This window comes from Maniola jurtina, chromosome 1 (genome assembly GCF_905333055.1).
Source record: "Maniola jurtina chromosome 1, ilManJurt1.1, whole genome shotgun sequence".
Taxonomy (NCBI): Eukaryota; Metazoa; Arthropoda; class Insecta; order Lepidoptera; family Nymphalidae; genus Maniola; species Maniola jurtina.
Window position 1 is genome coordinate 6,126,286 of NC_060029.1, and position 25,165 is coordinate 6,151,450.

The 25,165-nt window shown below is 36.7% G+C and overlaps 3 protein-coding genes across 3 annotated transcripts; 2 read left to right on the forward strand and 1 right to left on the reverse strand.

The window, feature by feature from the left end:
• Positions 1–1,423: 1,423 nt before the first annotated feature.
• LOC123869493 (39S ribosomal protein L10, mitochondrial) lies at positions 1,424–2,891 on the reverse strand. Its single transcript, XM_045912438.1, has 3 exons — positions 2,691–2,891; positions 2,090–2,599; positions 1,424–1,722 (listed from the first exon to the last, which is right to left on the reverse strand). Exons 1-3 carry the CDS (start codon positions 2,707–2,709, stop codon positions 1,484–1,486), a joined length of 768 nt encoding a protein of 255 aa, XP_045768394.1. The 5' UTR covers positions 2,710–2,891; the 3' UTR covers positions 1,424–1,483.
• A 1,092-nt stretch (positions 2,892–3,983) lies between these two features.
• LOC123869484 (angio-associated migratory cell protein) lies at positions 3,984–8,075 on the forward strand. Its single transcript, XM_045912408.1, has 4 exons — positions 3,984–4,841; positions 5,109–5,283; positions 5,704–5,820; positions 7,389–8,075. The coding sequence occupies exons 1-4, from the start codon at positions 4,224–4,226 to the stop codon at positions 7,703–7,705; spliced, it is 1,227 nt and encodes a 408-aa protein (XP_045768364.1). The 5' UTR covers positions 3,984–4,223; the 3' UTR covers positions 7,706–8,075.
• Positions 8,076–9,060: 985 nt separating this feature from the next.
• LOC123869463 (large neutral amino acids transporter small subunit 1) lies at positions 9,061–22,984 on the forward strand. Its single transcript, XM_045912389.1, has 5 exons — positions 9,061–10,292; positions 12,873–13,091; positions 19,901–20,171; positions 20,996–21,320; positions 22,405–22,984. Exons 1-5 carry the CDS (start codon positions 10,010–10,012, stop codon positions 22,795–22,797), a joined length of 1,491 nt encoding a protein of 496 aa, XP_045768345.1. The 5' UTR covers positions 9,061–10,009; the 3' UTR covers positions 22,798–22,984.
• Positions 22,985–25,165: the final 2,181 nt, after the last annotated feature.

The following is a 25,165-nucleotide window of genomic DNA, read 5'->3' on the forward strand; positions in this document are numbered from 1 at the left end:
TATTATTATTAAATGTTTTCTAACATTTCCCAATAAAACTAATCTGGAATGGTGATTATAAATGTTAGGAAATAACAGGTTTTACCAGTGTGGAAGCTTCGAAAACATCTCAACAGAGCCTATCTAATATTTTTAACCCCCGACCTAAAAAGAGGGATGTCATAAGTTTGACATGTGTATCTGTATATCTGTGTATCTGTCTGTGGCATCGTAGCTCCTAAACTAATGAACCGATTTTAATTTAGTTTTTTTTTTGTTCTAAAGGTGGCGAGAGTGTTCTTAGCTATAATCCAAGAAAATCGGTTCAGCCGTTTGAAAGTTATCCGCTCTTTTCTAGTTACTGTAACCTTCACTTGTAGGGGTGTTATAAATTTTTAATTTACACTTGTAGTTAACATGTAACTGAATGATGAAACATGAAATGTTAGGCAATGTTATCTACATTTTCAACTGCTGTGTGGAATCTCCTGTAAGATGAAAACTGGAAGGAAAGGTATCAGTTAGTATTACGTAAAAAGATTGCTGGAATATGGACATCAGTGAAGAGGAAGCGCAGGGGCATATGGTACTGTAAAGCAACTAAACACACGAAACGAAAGATTGACTGTCAATGCACTACGGGAGGCTCCCCGCCGTCCAAAAAGACGCTCACCAACAGATCGATAAATCACCCACTGTGCAAGCTCAAGATAAGAGCCCTTTTTAGGTAACACTGTATCTGAAGATATCGTAAATTCGTAACTAAAATGTAAAGACTTAAGTTGCGAGGCGTACCTACGCCACACATACACATGCTTTAAGTATACCTATTCGGCATGTGAGTCGCTAATTTCAGCGCGAGTTTAAGGTCACCCATGCCTTACGCGACTTCAAAGATGCAAATTGTTCAAAAGGTTCATGGTATCACTAAATAAGCAATACAGCAACAAAATTTAAAACTTTTACTCACATACTCAAAAACTCCTTTCCATTTGTCTATAGCAAAAGTGAGAATCCAGTTCTTGCAACATTTTCATGGATCAACCAGAGATTTTCAATTAGGACTTCAATTAGCATCAAACATTGTGGTGGATCCAACAGTGTACACAGATAGATTCTGAAACATACTACTGAATAAAAATGGACATAAGGTTGATGTTAATTCACAGGTTGTTTGACCTAAAGAAACAAGCTTACCTATAAAAGAATTTGTTTTAACCACTACCTTGTTAATTTTTATAAAATGAAAATAATAAGAATCTTAGTACATGTATGATATAAAAATGACGATAATGTACAGAAGACTTTCAAAATAGAAATCAATTAAGGTTGATTTTTTTGAGAATCTTTTCCCAAATCAGAGCGAATATCTCTAGCCAAAAAAATATGTCATTGAGGGGTAAATTAATACAGAGTGGGTTAACATTGTTTCTAGGAAAAAACCAACATTAATATGTATATTTCTCTTAATAGCCCTAAATACATCAATATTACAATCTACATCTTAACTCTCTACTTTTATATCTGTCTTGTTATCTTCTGGAGTTGGGCTGCTTTGTATTTCTATATGTTTGTCAAGATGTGACACAAGCATCTGTTGGTTTTGGTTGAGTTGCCCCACAAGACAGGAGCCAGCACTTTGGAGAACAGAACACAGTTGACTCCGAGCCACATCCAGACTTGGGAGTTTACTGAACTCTACCAAATCATTTTTAGATAGTAACTTATCTTGAATTATGCCAGCTGAAACAGAAAACTATTATTAGTTTTAAAAAGATTATCCATTTAATCAATTTTGACGAAATTTGGTAGAGATATAGCTTGCATCCTGAAAAAGATAATTTTTTTTGTCAGAATAAGAACCCATATGGATGAAGTCATGAGCTTATTTGGGGTACAAAGATAGCTTCAATCCTGGAGATGGGCATAAGATACTTTTTATCCCAGAAGTCAAAAAGTCCCCACAGGATATGATTTAATAAAAATTAAGTATGTTCATGATTTATTTCATACACACAACAGACAGAAACGTTTAAGTGTGGAAACCAGTCCAGAGTGTAGAAAGAAGATATATTTCATTTAAAAGCTAATTAGTATATACTGTACTAACCCATGACAATCAGCTGTGGTGTTTTTTTAAGAATTTTAAACATTTTTGCAGCATTTTCTGGCTGACCAAATATAATGTTTTGATGTGAAGTAAATAGTTGATTGACAGCATCATAACGAGTTCCTTTAGTTGCCATACTGACAATTTTCTTTCCATATGTTCTTAGATGCATGTCATTTTTCTTCAACGCTGCAAAGACTGGGGTTTTATCCTCCATACTTATGGAGTTTACGTGTAAAAATACAACCATTTTTGAGGTGTTGAACCAATCGAGACATTCATTGGCCAAGATTCTTTCAAAAGGATTGTCTATCTCCTTCTTTGCCATGGTATCTTTGACTTTCTCACATGTCATAATATCAGGCAACATTGACTTAGGTGGACCAAAATATGGTTTTGAGATATCAATTAAAATTTGCCTTCCAAAGTGAGGCTTGCGAGGCTTCTGGACATTTATTTTGCCACGAAATCGTCTGCTTAATAGTAACGGAGCAGTGGTCTGCAATAAAGCTGGAAAAAATATTCAGTAAGTACCTATTAATACTTTCACATCCCGAATAAAAACAATAATATTATAAATCTAGAATTTATAAAGTTTTACCTCTATTTGCTAGAGCCATAGCAATTACTTATTAGATAGGTATAACAGTTGATAACGCCTTTGCAATACTTAATTTAGTGTAATTACATGAAAATTTAAATATAATTTCTTCCTTTTATTACCCTTAAATTGAATAAAAATTAAAATCTAAAAATTTTATCCATGGATTAATTACAAAATATAACCTTAATTTTAAATTTGAGTGTCACTGTCAAGTGTCATGTGTCAACGTCATAGGTGTCAACTATAGGCTGTGGGCCATGCTAAGGGCCATGCTACAACTACTAGCACGGGCTATACACGATCAATTTTTTCGTCAAGTTTGTAGCGGATTTGAAGCGGCGTCTAGTTCGGTCTTAACGGTGTATGGCTAACAGTTTACTGTACGTTGCACCGCTTCAAGTCCGCTGCGAACTTGATAGTAAACTTGGTCACTTATGGCCGGCGTTAAGAAACTACGAGGTCCCATGGAGATATAATTGAGGTCCAGTTTCAAGTCATTGTCAACTGTAGTTTTTTGACTTAATGGGCATGAAAGGGCCATGAGCTTATGGCATAGTTTACGACAGTTAGGAAACTTGTAACAAAACTTCTTCTTCTCTCAAGGCTTCGACGTCCCTAGCAAGCGTCAAAAATGCTAATAAATTTAATATAGGAAATTCTAATGTAGCCCCATTTTTATGATTTCACGTCACCATAGTCATATTTGATTATCGTCGATTTAGTGGTAGATTATTTTGACAATTCAAAAGCACTTGTAAAAAGTTTATTTGAATAAAAATCTATTCTATTCTATTTTATTCAGGATCAAATCGAGAGTTCCTTCACTTTAGTTCCCTCTACCAAGAATCATAGAAGGCTGGCTTGTGGCCAAAGAGTATTTAAGTAATTACTACGTTTTGTCTAGCTAAGTAACTAATAGAGTAATAACTAATTTGTTCCGTGCGGCGTGCCTAACTAACGCTGGCCCTAGAGTAAATAATATGTTCCTTGCCATACAAAGTCAAGTTTACCGTCAAGTTTGTGGCGGACTTCAAGTGGCGTCTAGTAAATTGATTGCCATACGACGTCAAGTGCGCATGACATCGTGCACACTGATAGCCCTCACACTGATACATCGTCAAGTTTACTGCACACCGCTTCAAGTTGGCTACAAACTTATTCGGTAAACTTGATTGTGTATAACCGGCTTTACATTTTTTTGTTCCATGTTCCATGCAATTTGCGGCTTGACTCTAGAGTTTTTTTTCTGAAATTGACAGATCACAGAGTATTGGCTATGGATGAAGAATGAGACAATGTCAATATTATGTCAATGAGATTTTAAGAAAAACAAAAACATGTGTTTTCAACTTTCTTAAAACTTTATAACCTTTTAGTAAAGTTTATTAAAAGTGCATAATAATACCAGCCCCCTGTTACCAACGCTCATTGTTTAGTGATTGCAAGTGCTGAGTCTGAACTGAAAGCCGATAAGTATTGAATACCTAATTATAATAGCTACAAAAAGAGGCAGTTAACAACGTAAGAAAAATGATAGAACGCCAGGAGAACACACCACCATCATCCATTAATGGTGACGAAATAGTGGGCATGGACGACGACGGTATAATATTCGAGGAAATGGAGGAGGTGGATTTTACGGATGAAATATTTGAAGAAGTCGACGATCAAGAGGAAGAAGACGAAGAAATGGAGAAGCCAGAGGATCTCGCCGCACTGGTGTTCGATAAGCACAATGGCTCAGTGTTCTGCTGCGATCTTCACCCTAATGGAAAACTTGCAGCGACAGGCGGCGAAGACGACAAAGCTTATGTGTGGTCAACTGAACACGGGCAGACCATAATGAACTGCACTGGCCATAAAGACTCCGTATTTTTCGTTGGTTTTAGTTATGATGGCGCATGTTTAGCAACTGTTGATATGTCAGGGGTCATTAAAGTTTGGAAATGCAGATTGGATGACGACCATCAAGTACCTTGGCCAATTGCGTTTGAGTATGAGGCTGATGACCTCAGCTGGGCTCTCTGGCACTTTGGCTCTAGAGTTCTGATATGTGGTGCAATGACTGGAGACATATACATCTTTAAAATACCTTCCGGTGAGGCTAAAGTATTGAAGGGGCACACTATAAGGACTGAATGTGGAAAGGTACATAAATTTATAAGTATCGATTAATACAGCTATACTAAGGTATTTAGTCGACGTAAGCCCAACTAGTTTCTTAACTAAATATTCATTAAAAAGATACAGTAGAGACTACAAAAATGTCAATGAAAGCTGATATCTGCAAATAATATTGTTAATAGATACTTCACTTTAGGTGACTTTCAAAATTAATTAATCTTTAACTATTCAGTCATTATAATTTTAAATATGTGTTCAACTTAGGTTAGATTTCCCTATTTTATTTCTCAGATTTTCCATGATGGAGTGCGGCTTGCATCAGGTTATAAGGATGGATCATTAAAAATCTGGGATCTTAAAAGTGGAACAGTTCTACAGCACATACCCCCTGGGACACATGATATTTGGATTAATGCTATTGATGTACATCCAGAAAACAGTCTCTTAGCATCCATATCAACAGATGGTAATAATCACATATTATAACTGGGAACATACCACAATTAATATAATGGTTTTGAATTACTGATATTTTGACCCAGTAGCCACATAACCACAACTCATGCAACTGGATCAAAATATTGATAATTCAAAAGCATCATTTTACTACACTATGAATAAGCGACTAGAGCCCTGTGCTCTAGAATGTTAGAAAAATCTTTATTGAATTAAGAATCTTGTTTACATTGGCCTATCACGCTTGTCCAATGCACACAGAAACTTAGTAAAACATTGTGTGGAGCCATCGACCAATTATGTTTTTTGAAATAATAAATCAAACACTTGAGTTCCTCATTAGAAATGTATTGATTATATAGTTTTGACACAAAATACACATGATTAGATGTTAAACCGTTTGTAACAATTGTAAATTTTTTAATTACAGGTAAAATTGCTCTAATAACACCAAGTAATGGTAAAGTAGTGGAACAGATGGACACAGAGATTGACTTGGAAACTATAGCCTTTTCCCCAGACCCACAGCTAGGATATTTTGCTGTAGGTAAGTAATAAATTAAAACTTTACAATGTGCTACAATTATTATTTATATTAGAAATAATACACACTATTTCTTTTGCGCTCTGCAGTGTAACCATGCTTCATACATCCCTTAGTTTGCCTTTTTAACCCTTGACCTAAAAAGAGGGGTGTTATAAGTTTGAAGTGTGTATCTGTGTATCTGTCTGTGGCATCGTAGCTCCTAAACGAACCGATTTTAATTTAGTTTTTTTTTTTTTTGTTTGAAAGGTGGCTTGATCGAAAGTGTTCTTAGCTATAATTCAAGAAAATCGGTTCACCCATTTGAAAGTTATCAGCTCTTTTCTAGTTATTACTGTAACCTTCACTTGTCGGGAGTGTTATAAATTTTTAATTTACACTTCTAATCATTCAACAATCTAATACATTATTGTACAGCTCCCTCTGTTAATATCACCTATAGTTTGCGACGGATCGAGTTAACAATTGGGGAGGGGATGTCCCGCGCTACCCGGTGCGAGATAGCACGGCTGAAGTGCGGAGTGTCCCCCCGCCTCATATCCTTACCATCTCGACCTGTCGCGTACAGTCAGCAACAAAGCCAGGTTTGCATCCGCCCATAGCCGCTTGTACTGGCGGCTGCAAACCTAGCTTTGTTGCTGACTGTACTATATAGATGTATAAGCTTTGAACTTAGTGTGTCACAAAATAGAAAAGGTCAATTGCCTAGTTCACCTTTGGTCTACTGTCTAAGCCAGACAATATCAGATTGACAGTATTGTTCAGGCCTTTGGATTCATTTGCAATTCAGATATAACCTTGATATAACTTAAAATGCTGTCTGTAGCAAAAATATTGTTAAATGTCTCATCCTTCATCCTAAGGAACATCAAAAAAATTTGTTTCCAGATTTACATATTTCATGCGTGACTAATTTTACTTTCGTTCATTACCTACTGTTTTTCTGTGATATCTGTGAAAATAAACCGGTTGAAATTCAAATGAGTATGACGAAATTGTGTGAAAGATTACCAAAATTAAAATAATAGTAAAATAGGCACTTCACATCCTTGGATTCCTTTGTAGTTTTTCTTTTAGGCTAGTGCCGCTAGTGCATTCAAAATACGATTTAAAATATTAATAGTATTATTTTTTAAACGACTCAAAATTATTATTTAATAAAAAATAGGGTTACAGATCTGTCCTAGGTATTTTACGGGTTACCCAGGTCATCGGGTAAATTTTAAAATAGAAACCCGTAGTTTCGAAAATAAAAATACTCAGTGAAAAAATCTCAGGTATTCCCAGTCGGAATATTTTTATCATCCATTTAATTGGGTATATATTTATTAGATGATGCCTGCGACTTCGCCCACATAGATTTAGATTACACCTGTACCAAATTTCGTCAGAATTGGTTAAACGAGTAGGCCGTGAAAAGCTAGCAAACAGACAGAGAGACACGCTTTTGCATTTATATTAGTATGGAATAAGTTTAGATTGTTTGTATGGACCACCTACGTAACATTAAATAATGGATTCTAAGTCTATAGAATTAATAAGAAAATATTTTCACTTTTTTCGATTTCCAGGAGCATTGAATGGGTCTACAACAATATGGGATACAGGGAAGAAAATGATCCGCCATCACTGCGCCAAAGCTGATGACGAAAGTAGCTCCGGCGTAACGAAGATCATTTGGATAAAAGACCAAATAGTTGCCGGGTGTTTGGATGGTTCCCTGCGTGTTTACGACGCGAAGTCGGGTGAACGAAAGTTTGTGCTGACTGGACATTGTTCCCAAGTACTAGATTTGTGCTACAATGCAAAGGAAAACATTATACTATCAACATCGAACGATGGTACTGCTAGAATATTTAAGTATACAGAGAAAAGTGAAAATGACTAACTTTATTGTTGCTATTAAATGTACCTATATATTTTTATGGACAATATTTATATACTTAAGTCTATTACCTATAATATCGATATAAAGTACAGATTGATTAACCTGAGCAGGTTCACAGTACTCACACAAACGCAACTTTATTATATTACAGCATGTTTAAAAAAATCGATTTATTATTATTTTAATAAGGTTATGCCCACGCTGTTGGTGCGCTGCGTGCCGCGATTTTAGAGATCAATGGTACCGATTCTGTTGTCTATCTCTAAACTAAATTTAGAGTATCTGCGTCCTCCTCCTTTTAATATTGTTGGAAAGGGACAGAACATGAATTTTACATTTAAAGACTCTAAATTTTAGTGCACGCTATAAATTTAAACTATAGGCTCGCGACTGGCAGCTAAAGTCACGAGGTTTGACAGCTCTAAATTAAATTTAAATCTGTCAAACTGTGTCTGTCCTCTTCATATTACCTATCACTCTAAAATTTAGTTATCAACAGAATCAGTACCAATATTATATTTTCTACGCTATTGATAATGTATCTTTCTGTATGCACCTATAAATGTTTAATTAATACCTAATCTAAATTATTTTAAATCCTTCATGAAAATATTACTACCATCACTATTTTTACTATGATGAATTAAATAGAAAAAAATACTTTTTTTTTACAAGATTATCTTCTTGTTTTGCCAGATCAAAACAAAGGTAGGTAGCAAGCGTGAAATTAACCGAACTGAGGTCTGAGACTTCTAATTGTGATTGATAAATTACTTTGAAGTGGTTAAATAAATCATAATTTACAAAATTTCGAAGTGTTATTAATATTATTTATGATAAGTTCAACTTAGTATAACTTTTGAAAAACATTATATTCACTTATAGCAATCTTGGACAGAATATCTTAGAAATCTTCAACATGGCCGATGGTAAGTGGCGATAGCCGGTCCATCGGCTTCAGCTTCAGTTAGAAATCGATGTTTGGTCGCATACAAGATTTTTAAGAGTAAGTAATTGTTGATTTTTAGTTTTTCAATTTTAACATAATATTTATAATTATTTTAATAATGTAAAGTTGAAAATATTTTCGCTATACCCCTTCCTGCCTCCCTCATGTAAATCATAAACAATTTTGTACCTCGGAGTGTGATGACTGACTTACATATTAATCGAAAATAATTAACTAGGTATATTACATTTTTGTTGTCTGTGTATATAATATAATGTATATTATTTGTATAATTTATATTGCCTACCTTATGTGTACTGAATGTATAAAATATATCCATGTATTTATAAGTTTATAACGACTTTCTTTTTTAAAGCTTCATTAGTTTACAACACATTAATATATTTGAAATAAGATTGATCTTATAGAACTATCACTAACATATGGCCCAGAATAGCGTCTGTCATTGACCCCAGCAGGGATTTAAACGAATTGCTCATATCCTGGGCATGTCAACAAGTCTATTCTTTTTTAGTCTCGTAGGCTTATCACTCGGAGGATGTGTTATCAAGATTTAGAGGTTTGTTATCAAAAGTATGCCATCCATACACGTGGTCGAGAGGCGCGAGAGAGACAACTAAAACCCGTTGTTCAAACTTGGCAATGAATAGTTGAGTAACGTTTGAACTGAAATAAACTGTACATTAAGAGTGATAAAGCTGATAATAGTTTGCGCGTCGCAATGCTGTACGTCGTTTCTGCTGTTGAGTCACGCTCAGGCGGTAGACTGTCGGACTCGTGGTTAACTTGGAGGTAAAATGAATAGTAAAGTGGGGACAGGGAGCGTTGAACGTGTCCGTCTGTCGCGCCGTGCCGCATTTTCGATCGTAACCGGCATAATAAATTCGTGATAGTTTAAAACAATACAGTTGTATTTAATACTTTATGAAATCATAGAATAGTCTATATTTAAAAGTTTAGCCGCGTCAGACGTGATAAATATAATTTTCTTGAATTTAAATTAACCTATTTGAACGGAAGCATCAAATATATGAATAAAATATCGCGTGCAATAAGTGTATATTAACTCGCACGTTATCAGCAGCTGTTTCGCGGTGAACCGACTTCACAATTTATCAGGGCAAGGCTGGTTATGGTGTTTTTCGCCGCACGTGGTGTTTGCCGCGGTGGCCTAAAGCAGTGTGATGCAATGTTTGCGTGAATGAAGAGCAGACTTTCCGCTACAGTACATTATGCATGGACTAAAGTTTAAGGATACCGAACTGAATATTTTATGTAAAGGTTGAAACTCATTCAGTATTGATTATTTCGGAGGATCATTTAATTAATTAAAAATGACGAAAGTATCAGCAGCAGAGGGGTTGACGCCGAAGGCCATGGATTGCGGTGAAAGCGGCGTAAGCGTGGAACGGGAATCGACTGAAGGGGTACGATTGAAAAAAGAATTGAGCTTATTGAATGGAGTTGCGATCATTGTGGGAGTGATCGTGGGGTCCGGAATCTTTGTGTCCCCCAGTCTGGCCTTGAAGTATTCTGGCTCAAAAGGCATGGCCCTTATTGTGTGGGTGCTCAGCGGATTCCTTTCCATGATTGGAGCTCTGTGCTATGCAGAGTTAGGTGAGTTGTGAATTATACTCATTTGCTAATTTGTCAAAAGTACACCACGTGTGCTTAGTGGTTACGTAGATACACGTGCAATAAAATACTACTCTGGCAATGCACGTAGATATTATCTATGATGCACAATGCAACGAAAACGGTAGTTAGTTGCATCTATTCTTTATTGAATTTTCGCACTATGAAATATTTAATAAATCCTTACCTACCTACGGTTATTTTAAGCAATATGATATTGCTTAAAATAAACGTAGTAGGTAGGTATAGCCGGTAGATCTACGTGACGAAAATAAATATTTATCTATGTACTTTTATTGATTTGATATTATTGATTTAAAGTGGGTCTAAATGTAATTAAAGCTTATTTTTTTATCATTAACGTATTTATCAAATATAGGTACATACATATTATAACTACCTAATGGATTAATAGCTATCGCGTCGGGGCGGAGATCGTGAAATAATGAGGTAAAAAGTTTGCAGCTTTTCCTATTAATATTTTTTTGTTGCCGAGCGGCATGATCATTAAACTCGCTATGAACTTGACCCATATTGTAGGTAGGTGGATCTACCTACTTAATATGTAGTTAAAAATAAATAACGGCAGTCATCGGCCTCTACGTCGCTACTGATACAATAGACGCAGTTCCTATTAGAGAGAGAGCCAGCGCGTACCAGACCTTCGTTATTTTATAAAAGCTGAAGGTTTCTTTGCATATTGTCCCCAACACAGGGGAAAACGATCAGCGACTATGAAGTTTGGATCATGGTGGCTTTGGGAGATAAAAAAGGTGTAAAAAAAGTCTTACGTCAAAGTATAAAGACTATTTTTTTTTAATATTTTCTTCAGAATCGTATTAGAAATTACGTCATGCATTGCCAGACACCTTGTGTCCTGGCAACGTCCTGCCACCACACCCTTAAAGTTTGTGTCTGGTAGGGGGGTGGTAAAAAATGGCAAATGTTTACATTGCTAGGCTAGTAAATTGAAAAAGATATAAGTTACCTTTTTTCATTAAGTATAGGCATTAAGTATAGAACGTTAGGCAAATTAGTTGTGTTAGGGACAATGCACAGAAACTTTCAGCTTTTATAAAATAATGAAGGTCTGGCGCGCGCTGGCTCTTAGTCCATATCTTATAGATGCTTTAAAAGAGTATTATTTTGGTGTATCGGAAGCTCATTTAGATGAGATTTAGAACGTAATTCACTTTCCAAGTTTAGATTAAAGAATATAGGTAGGTTCTTTCTCGGTAACGGCTCTAACAATTTGCATAGTATTCCGATAGTGTTTTACTTTCCTTCCTTAGGTTTCTCAGAATGGCTCAATAATATGTGCCTAGGTAATAGGTACCTACCTATATTGTCAGCTAAGTCACAATATGGCGGAGAGTCACTCCTATTCTTATTTTGACCCTGTTTTGACCGCATAGACATTGATCTATAATATAGGTACCTATAAATAGGTTAATAGGTCATTATGCTAAGTAGGTTCATTTTGACAACTACCTAGTTCCTACTCGACCTGTTTAAGCGTTCTCATGGACTTTGGAGACATAGTTATTATAGGATTTGACGATTTTGACAAAAATTCTAGTAGATAGGTGCCTGATAAATATACTTTTCAGTTTAGTATCAGTCGGTATGTATGAGAATCATAGATAAGTATAGTACTATTTGGATTTCTCTGATGAGAATAAAACTCAAACGGAATTTATCGACACAGACTTGTTACTTACTTATTTTTTTCATCGGGTTATTTCTTAGTTATCTTCACCTTATTCGGAAATCGAGTCTATCAGCTATTGATACATTCCACGAACCAACTGCATTGTGGAATGTAGTGCATTGTCGCATGGTAATAGGAAAGTAGGTATATAGATGTCTAGCGTAAAACTGTACCTATTATTTACCTGATCAATAACATATTATCAACTTATAACCTAGGTAGGTATCTACTGATAACAAAAGATTGATTTCAAATTGAGGCTTGAAAATTACCCGAAACTTGGTTTGCGTTTTACAAAACCGGCAAAGTGCTAGTCAGACTCGCGCACCGAGGGTTCCGTACTCGGGTATTTTTCCGACATTTTGCACGACAAATCAAAAACTTATCCATAAGAATAAATAAAAACCTGTTTTAGAATGTACACGTACCCAAAGCCCTTTCAAACCCCACCTGGTAAAGTTATCATAATTTGAATTTTAAAACACTTTTTTTTCGTGATGTAGCCACAAATTCGCGGTTTTTGGATTTTTCTTTTACTTTTGCTATAAAATCTACCTACCTGCCAAATTTCATAATTCAGGTCACCGGGAAGTACCCTATAAGTTTTCTTGACAAACACGACAGACGGACAGACAACAAAGTGATCCTATAAGGGTTCCGTTTTTCCTTTTGGTGTACGGAACCTTAAAAACCCCGTGGAAACTGTTTGATGACCCATATAAGTACCCTTAAACCTATTGCAGGGGTTATATAAAGAATTTACGTGCACAAGTTTCTACATGCATTGGTTTGAGTTGCACGTTGATAAGTCAATCAGTTTCCCCTTGTATAAACATAGACAACAATTTCAGGTACAATGATCCCTAAGTCCGGCGGTGACTACGCTTACATCGGCGAGGCTTTTGGGGACCTGCCCGCATTCCTCTACCTCTGGGTAGCACTGTTCATCCTGGTCCCTACGGGGAACGCCATCACAGCGCTCACCTTCGCCCAGAACATCCTCAAGCCGCTGTGGCCTGCCTGTGAGCCGCCCAAAGACGCCGTGAGCCTCATCGCAGCTAGTATAACATGTAAGTGAATAGCATCGTAAATCGCAATTGTCTGTACTGAGGGTCATCCCCTCTATCCACTTGAAACTTTCTTGCAAACAACGTCGCTTCATTGTAATGTGCCTCGATTTTTTGCGACCTGTAGAGCGTCGTGGATTAGGTTAGTATCGAGAGCACAATGTTAATTTTTCAGACCAAAGCATCTATGTCTACGTTATCAACGTATCTTACCTTCCACTTTGCCACTATGTATGCCTATACTATTATTCTATCTAATGTCTGAATCTAAAATCTATCTAATATCTAAAAAACCTCAATAATGCCATCATTATACCTAACTAACAAACTGAGATCGATCTCAGTCAGATTCTCAGTTTAAGGTCGCAGATATCCTCAGACCACTATTCGCCACTTTCATATAAACCGTGCCTTAGATAGATACTATTTAGTTACCAGAATTAAATTCAAACTTGTAAACAATAGTTTCAGTCGTGATTTTATCATAATGTTCAAAAGTAGAATTTCTGAATCTTACCTTTCCTTTGATTGCGTGTGACATAACTTCATAAGACACAACTTAGGTAGGTATACTTAGTCATTTTTAATTTTTACTTAGGTATGGGTACTCAATAAATAAAATTTGAATGTTCGCATAAAAATAAGTATTGTTGTTTTTGAATACTTACATTGCGTGCTTCTCTAAAAAAACTCTGAAAGCCTTGTCTTGAAGAAATAAATCTTGTTCATTAAATACGCATTACTTGCCAAGTTCCCAGAATGGATTCCGTCGTCCATACTACATACTGCAGAAACATGTTTTAATAATTTTATTTTTCGTCTCCAACTCAACTCACCAAGTAGGTACTAGGTAGGTACCTACCTACTTGCGACTTCACCATAGTCCACACGTCAATGGCAATCTATTTTTAAAAATATCCTTTTATAAAAAAATGTATTGTGAATGCTGATACTTGCTGTATCTCGCGAAATATAAAGTTTTCAATGCTTTTATTTTCAATCATATACTTGCAAAATCTTTGCTTTTTTACTAGAACAAGCTCTAGTGAAAATGATGAGCAGACCTAGAAACAACAATTAAGTATTATTACCTACTTCACTACTTCATTGATAATTTTGGCAGACATTACCAGCAATAAAAACCCCGACCGAACGCGTCAGATTAGGTATTCATCCCAAATCTATGGAAACGCAAACTGATAAGACCAGGAAAACCAACAAAAAATAATTACAAGACAAGCGGCCTAAAACTGTACTAAATTGAATCCAAAATTCATGATTTAAAGTATACTGAATAAAAACTTGAACTCATTTCTATTCAAAACAGCCTAAGACTGTGCTAAATTTGAATCCAAAGGATTTCGATCCAAACGGTATTATAAATTACAGTAAAATTTCAACAGCTTTCATTGAGTTTTTTGCTTCTCGTAAAATTTTATTTCATGTAATTACACCGTTTTATTCACCAACTTCCCAAATAATTTAGATATATTATCATATAATATTAATAGAGACTATAATGACACTATATTATTTAGATCAGTCCTTCGAATATCCTAATATGCTACTAATATTATAAATGTGAAAGTGTGGATGTTTCGATGTTTGTTACTCAATCACGCAAAAACTACTGGACGGATTTGGCTGTTTGGAATGGAGATAGATTATACCCTGGATTAAGAAATAGGCTACTTTTTATCCCGGAAAATCAAAGAGTTCCCTCGGGATTTTGAAAAACGTAAATTCACGCGGACGAAGTCGCGGGCATCAGCTAGTGTATAATAATAGTAAAATGGAACCCTCTGGTACTACACTGTACCTACTCTTTGTCTTTTCTTCCAGTAAAGGGTTAACTAAAATATTTCCAACACAGACTGCACTATCGACAAAGATCAGTGTTTTGATAGAGCGGATTAAAAAAAGTTGACCAACTATCCTGTTAATGATGTAGGTACCCAATAAAAACTTAATTTTAAGTCAACATTAAAAACGTGTTGCGTAAAATAATTTGATCCATAAGAAACAGCTACGGCCGGCCTACGCGCTACGGTGTCTATTTATCAAGACAACATTCTAATACCTAGAAAAATACGTACCTACTTTCTTTTCGAGCTAGACGCAATTCGAAGTTACATACCTACCGATACCTACCTACTTAATAATAAGTAATTAATAATATTTTTTGGTGTTTCTGTTACTTTATTGTTTGTAAACTTTTTTTAAATAGGGTAATAATGAGATAATAAATAAATAAATGAGAGAAAAGAGTAATTAAAAAAATATAGATGACAAAACTATAAAGAAACGAACCTTACGAAAAAGTAGCGGCAGGAAAACGAAATTATGTAAATTGTAAGGTATAGTAAGTATACCTACTATCGCATCTCGTAGCCGATTTTGGAGGTTGTTAATTGTACGTATGATGCAATAACAATCGCGAAAAGGTATCAGGTATTTCGTCAGATTTTAACGGTTAAAAAGGTGAATGCCCATTTTGAGCAGCATAAATTTTTTATCTCTTTACGTTTCGTCTTCGTATATTACTTTTTGCGAATTACTTACTGCGAAAAGAAGATAATAATTATAATTATTTTATGTTTAAAGTGCAGTTACCCCTCGCAGAGACACGCTGGCATTTTTCGGTTATTTTGATCCTTCCTGGTAAGGTACACCGGTCGATTCGAAGAACTTGAATACAATGCCTAACTGGTAAATGCAGTTTTTGATTAATGGATGATGAAAGTTACAACTTTTTGTCTTCATACATCAAGTCGAATATTCGATAGGTACAAGCAAGCGAGCAACTTTAAATTCCATTCCATTTTTGAACAACCATTTTTTTTTAGAGAGACAGGCGTTACTTGGCGGAAGTCCATTCCGCTAAAACACACAAATCTGTATGGTGCAACATGCAGTATGCGATATGTACCGCCCGCCCTTCCACTGCTAGACATGCAAGAAAAGCCAGCCACCAAGAAAGTATATGCGCCGCCACCACGCAACACATGACAAATCCCAAAACACACTCAACGCAAGTTTCGCCCCGACACCGGAGCATCCTCAGGAGATGTTACAAGTTACAATGTAGACTTGCATATTGCACCATACTGATTTGTATGTTTCAGCGGATTAAAGCAAATTAAGCTTTTGGTTCATTGTAAACCATTGTTTCGATAAAGACGGTATTTTACAATGTAACCTTGAATTTAGCCTGTACTTTAGTCTCATTTTACTGCATCTGTAGCTAACAATCTACATACATTTCAATGAACCGAATGCCTTCTCGAAAATTTTGTTAATTGGTTCGTGAAAATTCTTTCAGCCTTTATTATGGAAACGATGTACTCTAATTCTAACTTGATTTTAACATCATCTAATTGCTACACCTATCTTACGCATATCTCATTTATGTTTACCAGATACTCATAGGTAGACAGGTACAACAGACGGGGCACAGACTCATATTATGTTGCGTTATGTATGGCGTTATTTCAGGGGTTACATAAATTCTTGTAACGATGTGGACACCATCACGGTCTTTGGAGAAAATGTGCCCGCGCCACATCACCGCGTCTAACCATTTATACACAATGGTTCTTTTCCAATACATACTTGAATATATAAAATTACGCGCATTCTAGTGGGTGCCTCCTAAAATAAACAAGGAACTGTTTCACATCACATACTCGTAAGTCAAAGGATTTTATGCCACGCCTTTATTATACGAAATGGGCATCGCAATAAAAAAATCTTGATCGCAATTGTAAAGATGTCTGCCTCTGCGATAACAATGAATGAACGCCTCAATCCAGGCTACCACTATATCCTCGTCTTTATATTCCGCTGCGATGGCGCGCTACTGATTGCGCCTGACAGGATAATGACGGCTTCCTCTCGCATGACACGTTGGTACTTGCGCGAATTATCCGATCGTACACCTAACATAAGGGCACATAATTGTTATTATTATGTTAGAATAACAGCTTTGTGGTTACATTTTGTATGTATTATAGAAGCAGGCGTTATTTTGCGGAAGTCCATGATATACAAGGAACCAAAAGCTTAATTTGCTATAATAATTGTAAGGTCTACATCTGCTGAGGATGCTCCGGTGTCGGGGCGAAACGCGCGTCGAGTGGTGTTGGAATTTGTGTGGTGCTGCGTACCTACCATACAGATTTCGTTGGTTTGGCGATTGTAGCAAATTAAGCTTTTGATTCCTTGTTACATTTTGTATCCATCCACAACATTAAGCTGAGTTTCGGGTCCTTTAGTTGGCATGACACATTTTAGACGGTGACAATTTTTTTGAAAATTGTAAGGTAGGCTTGTGCTTGACCACAGTCATGCTTGACGAGGTAATGATGGTTTCATCTCGCATGACACGTTGGTATAACTACTACTTTATACTTGCGCGAATTATCCGATCGTACACCTAACATAAGGGCACATACCTAATTGTTATTCGTACCTACGTTGGAGGGTGAAAGGTCCGAACAGAACAACAGAGCGTTGTGATTTTACATTTTGTATGATCCACAACATTTAGCTGAGTTTAAGGTCCTTTAGTTGGCACAAAAAGGTTTAAAGAGTTTTTATTTCTCAGAAGAACAATGTTCACTTATATGAGAATAATTCTAAATATAAATATAGAAAAAACATAATTTTTAAAGGTACTTACATATTTTTATTTTATTTTATTTATTAGTTCGTAATCAACAGCGTACAAAATTATTTTTACAATCTTAATTTAGGTTTAACATAAAGCCACAAAAGATTACTTATTTAAGTTATAAAAAATATTGTATATCAACAGAATAGACTTAGACAGTATTTTATTATTATCTAACAAATAAAAGATAACAACAGCGTGCGCGCGTGTGTGTGTGTGTGTGTGTGTATGTGTGTGTCTTATATGCCTATAAGATAAGCTTGTCAAATGCACAAGTTATAAGTAATGACAGTCGTCTAATAGGTACTTTTATATTTACTTACTAACATTATAAATACCTAGGTAAAGTTTGTAAGTTGTGTGTAGGAAGTAATCTCTCGAACTACGAGTATATTGAACAATTTTGAAAATTCTTTCACCAGTAGAAAGCTACATTATTCCTGAGTGACATAGGTCATATTTAATTTTCAAAAAAAAATTGAGATCCCTTCGAAAACTGTAATAAGCTACCCGTGCGAAGCCGGGGTTGGTCGCTAGTGCTTAATAAAAGGCAATGATGAGGTCTAAGTTGGAGCGCGCTTGCTTAGATGATGCGTATTCAGTATTCACTTCTTGCCTTGAAAGTATTAGATTTAAGTTAGACTAGATGATGCCCGCGGCTTCGTCCGCGTGGATTTAGGTTTTCCGAAATCCCGTGGGAACTCTTTGATTTTCCGGGACAAAAAGTAGCCTATGCGTATATGCCTAGTGTACCTATGTAATCCTGGATGTTATCAGCCAGTCCAGTAGTTTTTGCGCGAAGGAGTAACAAACATACACACACATACACACAAACTTTCGCCTTTATAATATTAGTGTGATTTTAAGCACTATCTCTTATACTTATGTTGTAATGTATTGGATCAACAAATAAAAACAAATTCATTCATCAAATGAAAACTGATCTATGATAACGAGTATGATATATTAGGTACCTATTTATATTGATGTTCATTAGGTAAATGAACTCGGCTCCTTAAAGGTTATCAAAAAGCATATACACTTACTTAACATAAAACTTTCCAATTAAGTACCTACTGTTATGTTATCTACGAGTATGTTGTTATTTATACTTAATACTATAAATGCGAAAGTGTTTTTGTTTGTTAGTTTGTCACGCCGCAATAGAGCAACGGATAGGCGTGATTTTTTGCATGGATTGACATAGTCTACTTTCATCCCGAAAAATTTAAAATTCCTAGGGGATTTTAAAAACTTGAATCCTCGTGGACGAAGATGCGGGCAGTTTGGAATATAAAGAACCAGTGAAAATAACTTGTTGGATGGTCAACACTTTATTTACTGGATTGGACAGGTTTTAAGTTTTTAACAGGGATCCAGTGTTCTCTCCTGACCTCTGCGAAGTGTAAGAGGGGAAGCTAATAGCAAACATGAACTCGTATAAGAGCGCAACTACTCGTATAGTCGTAATATCGACTTTGAACTGGCGATCTCAATTGGGATATATGATAAAAATAAAGTAATTCATTATTCAATAAAGGGTTTTCCAAAAATACCGTAAAATCCACGTTAGTTTTAGGTTGGTTAACCATTTTAAATTATGATTTAACTACATAAATATGACGAAAAGAAGATGAAGTTATAAGTCGTATCGTGGGAACTCGTCAATTTTCCAGGAGAAAAAGTAGCCTATGTTCGATGCAGAAACGCAAGCTATTTCTGTGCGTCAAAATCGGTTGAACGGATGGGCGTAAAAAGAGCTAGCAGACAGACAGACACTTTCGCATTTATAATATTACTAGCTGATGCCCGCGACTTCGTCCGCGTGGATTTACATTTTTCAAAATCCCGCGGGAACTCTTTGATTTTTCGGGATAAAAAGTAGCTTATGTGTTAATCCAGGGTATAAACTATCTCCATTCCAAATTTCAGCCAAATCCGTCCAGGAGTTTTTGCGTGTTTGAGTAACAAACATCCATACATCCAAACATCCACACTTTCACATACATTTATAATATTAAGTAGGATTATGGGTTATGATATTAAGCATAGGATCATACCTAAGGCTTGGCCCATAGTTGCATTTGCATACTGCAGGCCGTTACACCCTCATCAACAGAAGTTTGTTTCATTTTTGCAGGTTTCCTCACAGCCCTAAACTGCTACAACGTGAAATGGGTGACTCGAGTTCAAGACTCCTTCACAGCAGCAAAAATATTGGCCTTGCTGGTCACCTTCTTCGCAAGTTTGGGTTATTTATTCTCGGGGCATACAGAAAACTTGGAGAACATAATGGAAGGCACGATAACAGATCCAGGGAAAATTGCCATCGCATTCTACACAGGACTATTTTCGTATTCTGGCTGGAACTACCTCAACTTCGTTACGGAAGAACTGAAGGACCCTTATAAGTAAGTTGCTGATTGCTTATCAATTCTTGTTTTATGTCACTAAGTACGTAATGAATAGGGCTATCTAAAAAGCAAACCTAAATGGTTTACTTTTGAATTGTTTTGTGATTTGATAATCGTCTATCGAGGGTTGAACATGACAATAATTTTAATGTAATTGAAAATATTTCTAGAATAATTGGTATGTTAATTAACGGAAACAGGAAGCTTAAAATAAAGTATAAATGTAGTACCTATGTACTACATTTATACTCGGCCAATATCTAGGTATATTTTCCTCCTTTGCTTCCGTTGTTTGCTTAAATCGTATGAGAATTGTATTTCATACCTCACTACTTTTAGCTTTTTTAGCTAAGTAGAAAGGCTCTTGTAGATCGATCCAAATTCGCCTCTTTAACAATTTTTTTTCGTAATCACTTTTATAAATCTACCAATTATTATTTTTTTGTTTTGATTTATTAGGTACTAGGGGATGCCCGCGGCTTCGCCCGCGTGGATTTCGATTTTTTAAATCCCTTAGGAACTCTTTGATTTTCCGGGATAAAAAGTAGCCTATGTCCTTCCCCGGGATGTATCCCAACTCTGTACCAAATTTCATTAAAATCGGTTCAGCGGTTGGGCCGTGAAAACGTAGCAGACAGACAGACAGACACACTTTCGCATTTATAATATTAGTATGGATTTCTTTAGCTTCTTAACCATCGCGTACCAAATTCAGTTCCGAAAATCATATTTCACAGTTCTTCATTTGAACTCTCTGAGAAGAGAGAGAAAATAGTCTCTGTAAAGCCAAAATTTAAACTGTTGTTTTTTTAACATTTCAGAAACCTTCCACGAGCCATCTGCATCTCGATGCCCGTAGTAACGCTCGTATATGCGCTAACTAACGTGGCATACTTCGCCGTACTCACCAAAAACGAGATAATGGCCTCAGAAGCTGTCGCCGTGGCGTTCAGCGACAAGATCCTGGATTTCATGTCCTGGATCATGCCTCTGTTTGTGGCCTTGTGCACGTTTGGATCCCTCAATGGCGCTATCTACACCTCGTCCAGGCTCTTCTTCGTTGGCGCTAGGAATGGACATTTACCGATGGCTATTTCTCTGATCGATATAAAGCGATTGACGCCTGTACCTTCTCTTATTTTTATGGTAAGTTTTTGTTATACGCAGGTCTCTTTAGATTACAGCTTCAATCGAGCTGGCGAATTTCCGCGTGGAATGCGCCTATCGCAAATGTATGTAAGCCAGTACCCGCGCCAATTTGAACACAGCTCATAAAAATCTAGTGAGGCAAACCGCTTCACCCATCGTCTCAGGTGGAATTCGCCGTACTTTGAGCGAAGCTTGAAAACTTTTATGCATATACCGAGTGCTTTAGAAATTCGGGTAGTGCTGATTTGCGTTCGAATGAGTCGTATTGAAATGTAAGAAGCGAACCATATTACCCTGTCATATGAAAATGTAAGAAACAAAAATAAATGTGGTTCGTTTGTTACATTTCCATACGAAATATTCGACGGAGGAAAGAAGAGAAATGTTGCACTTGTTTTTCGGCTAGATAATGTCTGGGCTTTAGCGTGCGTATAAACAATCGACACCTTGCAGACAGTAAGAACAACTACAAGACGACGACGGCAAGTGTCAGCCTAGTCTTGCAGTTGACGCGTGGACGTAGGAGAAGTATGCATTCGATCTCTGGCAATTTGCAGTTTGATTTACGCACGCTATAGAAAACAATGTAATTACATATTTACACGTGAGCGTGCGTAGTTCTTCATTAAAGTGTGCATTCCACTTTCTGTTTAGATTAACTGATTTGATCCAGCGTACTATTCAACATTTGATTAGGAATATTAACTCTTAAAATATGGTAGGCGCAAAACATGTTTTGTATTCCATTGGTTCGAGTATGTTATCGATTCTGAACCACCCCTCAAAATATTGCAGATGGTCGCAAAATAACTCTGCATAAATGTTTGTTTTGTAACCCCCGATCCAAAAAGAAGGGTGTTATAAGTTTGACGTGCGTATCTATCTGGGGCATCGTAGCTCCTAAACTAATGAACCGATTTTAATGTAGTTTTTTTTAAAGGTGGCTTGCTTGATCGACAGTGCTCTTAGTAATCCAAAAAAATCGGTTCCGCCGTTCGAAAGTTATCAGCTCTTTTCTAGTTACTGTGATCTTCATTTGTCGGGGGTGTTATAAATTTTTAATTTACACTTGTTATTTCAGTGCTTGGTGACGCTAGTGCTGCTAATGTCCAACGACGTGGAGGCACTGATGGTGTACGTCACAGCAGTTGAAGCCATATTCATATTTTGCTCCGTAGCCGGACTGCTGTGGATGCGGTACACTCGCCCGGAGCTGATGCGACCAATCCGAGTCAATTTACTCTTACCAATTACATTCCTAATCGTCTGCACATTCCTTGTAGTGTTCTCGTGTTTCACGCGTCCAAAGGAAGTAGGAATCGGTGTTGCCTTCATAGCTCTAGGCGTTCCGATCTTTTACGTGTTCATTATGTGGAAGCATAAGCCGAGTTGGATGACTAAGTTCTGTGACAATTTCAACCTCGCTTGCTCAAAAATGTTTTTAAGCTTACCGGAAAACTCGAAAGAATTATGATTGATAAAGTACTGGAGTTTGACTTGTGTAAAGTTTTCGCTATTTATGTTATTTATTGTGCGCTTGTGAGCGTGATAAGCTTTAGATCTGCCTGTCAATTATTATTATGATAAAAGCTTTTTTTTTCTTTACTATAAGATTAAGTTTGTATTAGACTTTGAAATTATATAAAATTTCGTATACAGAACGTTGTTATTTATTTAAACAAGGGTACGTCTAAAGTAAGTCCCAGTGGACAATATCACTGATTCAGATATACATAACTACATACACTTTATTAGGATGTTATTTTGGCAGCAGTCGAGAAGAAAGCTACATATTTCGTCTAAGAAATCCAGAAATCGTAGCATCTTAAAAAAACAAATTATGTAAAGATTTTCAAAGAACCTCATATACCTAGAGCTTTCTACAAGAATTGTGGAAGCTATACTTTTCGTGGTTCAGTGTCATTTAACAGGTAGATATCTACGAGCTTTATATCACACTATGTGATTGTCATACATACAAAGTATAAGGTCCATTGCAAATCTAAGTCTAAAAGTGAGACTTCAATTTTCGCAGTAAGATTTTTCAGATATTTTTGGGATTCTGAGTAGAAAATGGTCCATAATAATATATAGCGACAGGTTGAGATGGCAATCGGGGTATGACGCGGGGACGCCCCGCACATCACCCGCACTAGGTTAGCGGGGGCCTGTGCGGGTGGTTTCTACCACGATTACCATCTCGACCTGTCGCGTACTATACTTACTTACTCCATAAGTCCATACTGATCTATAGGTACGAAATACCAATGACCGGTACCCGATAGTCCCAACGAGTAATTTACAAGATAGTACGAATTCGATTCGCTATATTCTCGTTAAGCGCTGTTGCAATACGTTTTTAGTAGGCGTAATCAATAATGTCCTGCTTAAATAGAAAAGAAGATGTATACCTTTATAAACTGATCAGAATCTATGGAATACATTAGTCTACTATTGAGCATGTGCTTCGTCTCATACTGAAAGGGATTTATGCCATAATCTGCCACGCTGGTTCAGTATGGATCGGCATACTTTTCACCTCGTGGAGATCTCAGGCATACAATGTTTTCCTTCATCATTAAAGCAAGTAAATTATTGCTTAAAAAGCTCAAAACTGTTAAGTTAGAGATGCGTGCCCGGGAGAAGGCCACTAGGCTATCCCCCCCGCTCCATAGTAGGTAGATATAATATACTTACCGATATCCCTACCTGAGCGTCTCCTCCGACCCTGATGGTTCTTTGGACTCTGGTTTTTGGTTTTTATAGCATTTCAGATTAGTACCCAGCCATTGAACGCATTTCATGCCAGTGGTCATTTTAAATTGTATTTCATACAAGTGGTCATTTAGACCACCTATCATCTCGTGTTGTGTTAAGCGATTTGCAAGGCCTGTACCTATAAGGAATAAAACGGCAACGATTTCGCGAATTCAATAGAGCGTGTAACAAACACGTAAGAATGACCCGAGTCGTTATAAAGCACCTCGAGCTTGACAACGACGTCTCTATTGTGTTCCAACAGAGGAAATTAAGGTTTCATAACCATTACGGAACTGAAAAACGTGTCCGGCGTTACCGTGTAAAAAAATCACTTGAACAAACATAATGACCAAGGATACCTAACTACCGTTAAACTTGAATAGCAGGTTCCAAACTGATCGCAGCAGTCCCGTTGGATTACGCGTTTCGCTGGACGATTTTGGTCACATTTACCCTGCTGACCGCTTCTATTAGCAGTGTACAGCATCCATAGATTGAGAAAAGCCTTCATAGCGTGCTATCAATGCTGAAACGTATCTACCTATAGCGTCAAAGTCGTTAGATTGGTAAAAGTCGTCGTAGTGTGCGAACTCTGCCGAAACAAATTGTAGGTAAGTATAAAATAAAATGTACCTAACTACTAACTTTTTTTATAGCTACTAGATATTTCATACCACGCGGCGGCACAGCGCTGAAAGCGTTAGGACAGCACTATACACTGTAGTTAGCTTACGGAAGCCTGCCAATGGTAAAACATACTTAGTTTTCCCTTATTTTATGCCTGTTTGCCGCGAAAGCTGGATAGACAGGCAAGGCTGAACGAGTGCGTATGCATCTTCTGAAGCTGAGCTGAGCTGAATTGAACTGAAAAAGTGTAATAATTATTATTTAGTCCCTTGCCCCATAGCTGGCAGCGCAGTTGGTGCAAATGGTCCACCGCGCCTCGCACTGCCTCGACTGATGAATATGCTTTTGCCTCGAGCGTAAAATATATATGTACTGGTAGTGCTGCCTCGCGCGGCAATGGTTCACGTGGCTGCTGCGCTTAGTGGGAACCCTGCTAATAACGTATTTACACCAAC

What these genes read in the sequence shown, in the direction of transcription:
- LOC123869493 (XM_045912438.1), bottom strand. An exon ending in ACCACAGCTGATTGTCATGG is followed by an intron (nt 1,723 to 2,089) that starts GTTAGTACAGTA and finishes TTTCTGTTTCAG; the next exon opens with CTGGCATAATTCAAGATAAG.
- LOC123869484 (XM_045912408.1), top strand. Translation starts at nt 4,224, where the DNA reads ATGATAGAACGCCAGGAGAACACACCACCATCATCCATTAATGGTGAC. An exon ending in TAAGGACTGAATGTGGAAAG is followed by an intron (nt 4,842 to 5,108) that starts GTACATAAATTT and finishes TTTATTTCTCAG; the next exon opens with ATTTTCCATGATGGAGTGCG. An exon ending in GCTAGGATATTTTGCTGTAG is followed by an intron (nt 5,821 to 7,388) that starts GTAAGTAATAAA and finishes TTCGATTTCCAG; the next exon opens with GAGCATTGAATGGGTCTACA.
- LOC123869463 (XM_045912389.1), top strand. Translation starts at nt 10,010, where the DNA reads ATGACGAAAGTATCAGCAGCAGAGGGGTTGACGCCGAAGGCCATGGAT. An exon ending in CATCGCAGCTAGTATAACAT is followed by an intron (nt 13,092 to 19,900) that starts GTAAGTGAATAG and finishes TCATTTTTGCAG; the next exon opens with GTTTCCTCACAGCCCTAAAC. An exon ending in TACCTTCTCTTATTTTTATG is followed by an intron (nt 21,321 to 22,404) that starts GTAAGTTTTTGT and finishes TTGTTATTTCAG; the next exon opens with TGCTTGGTGACGCTAGTGCT.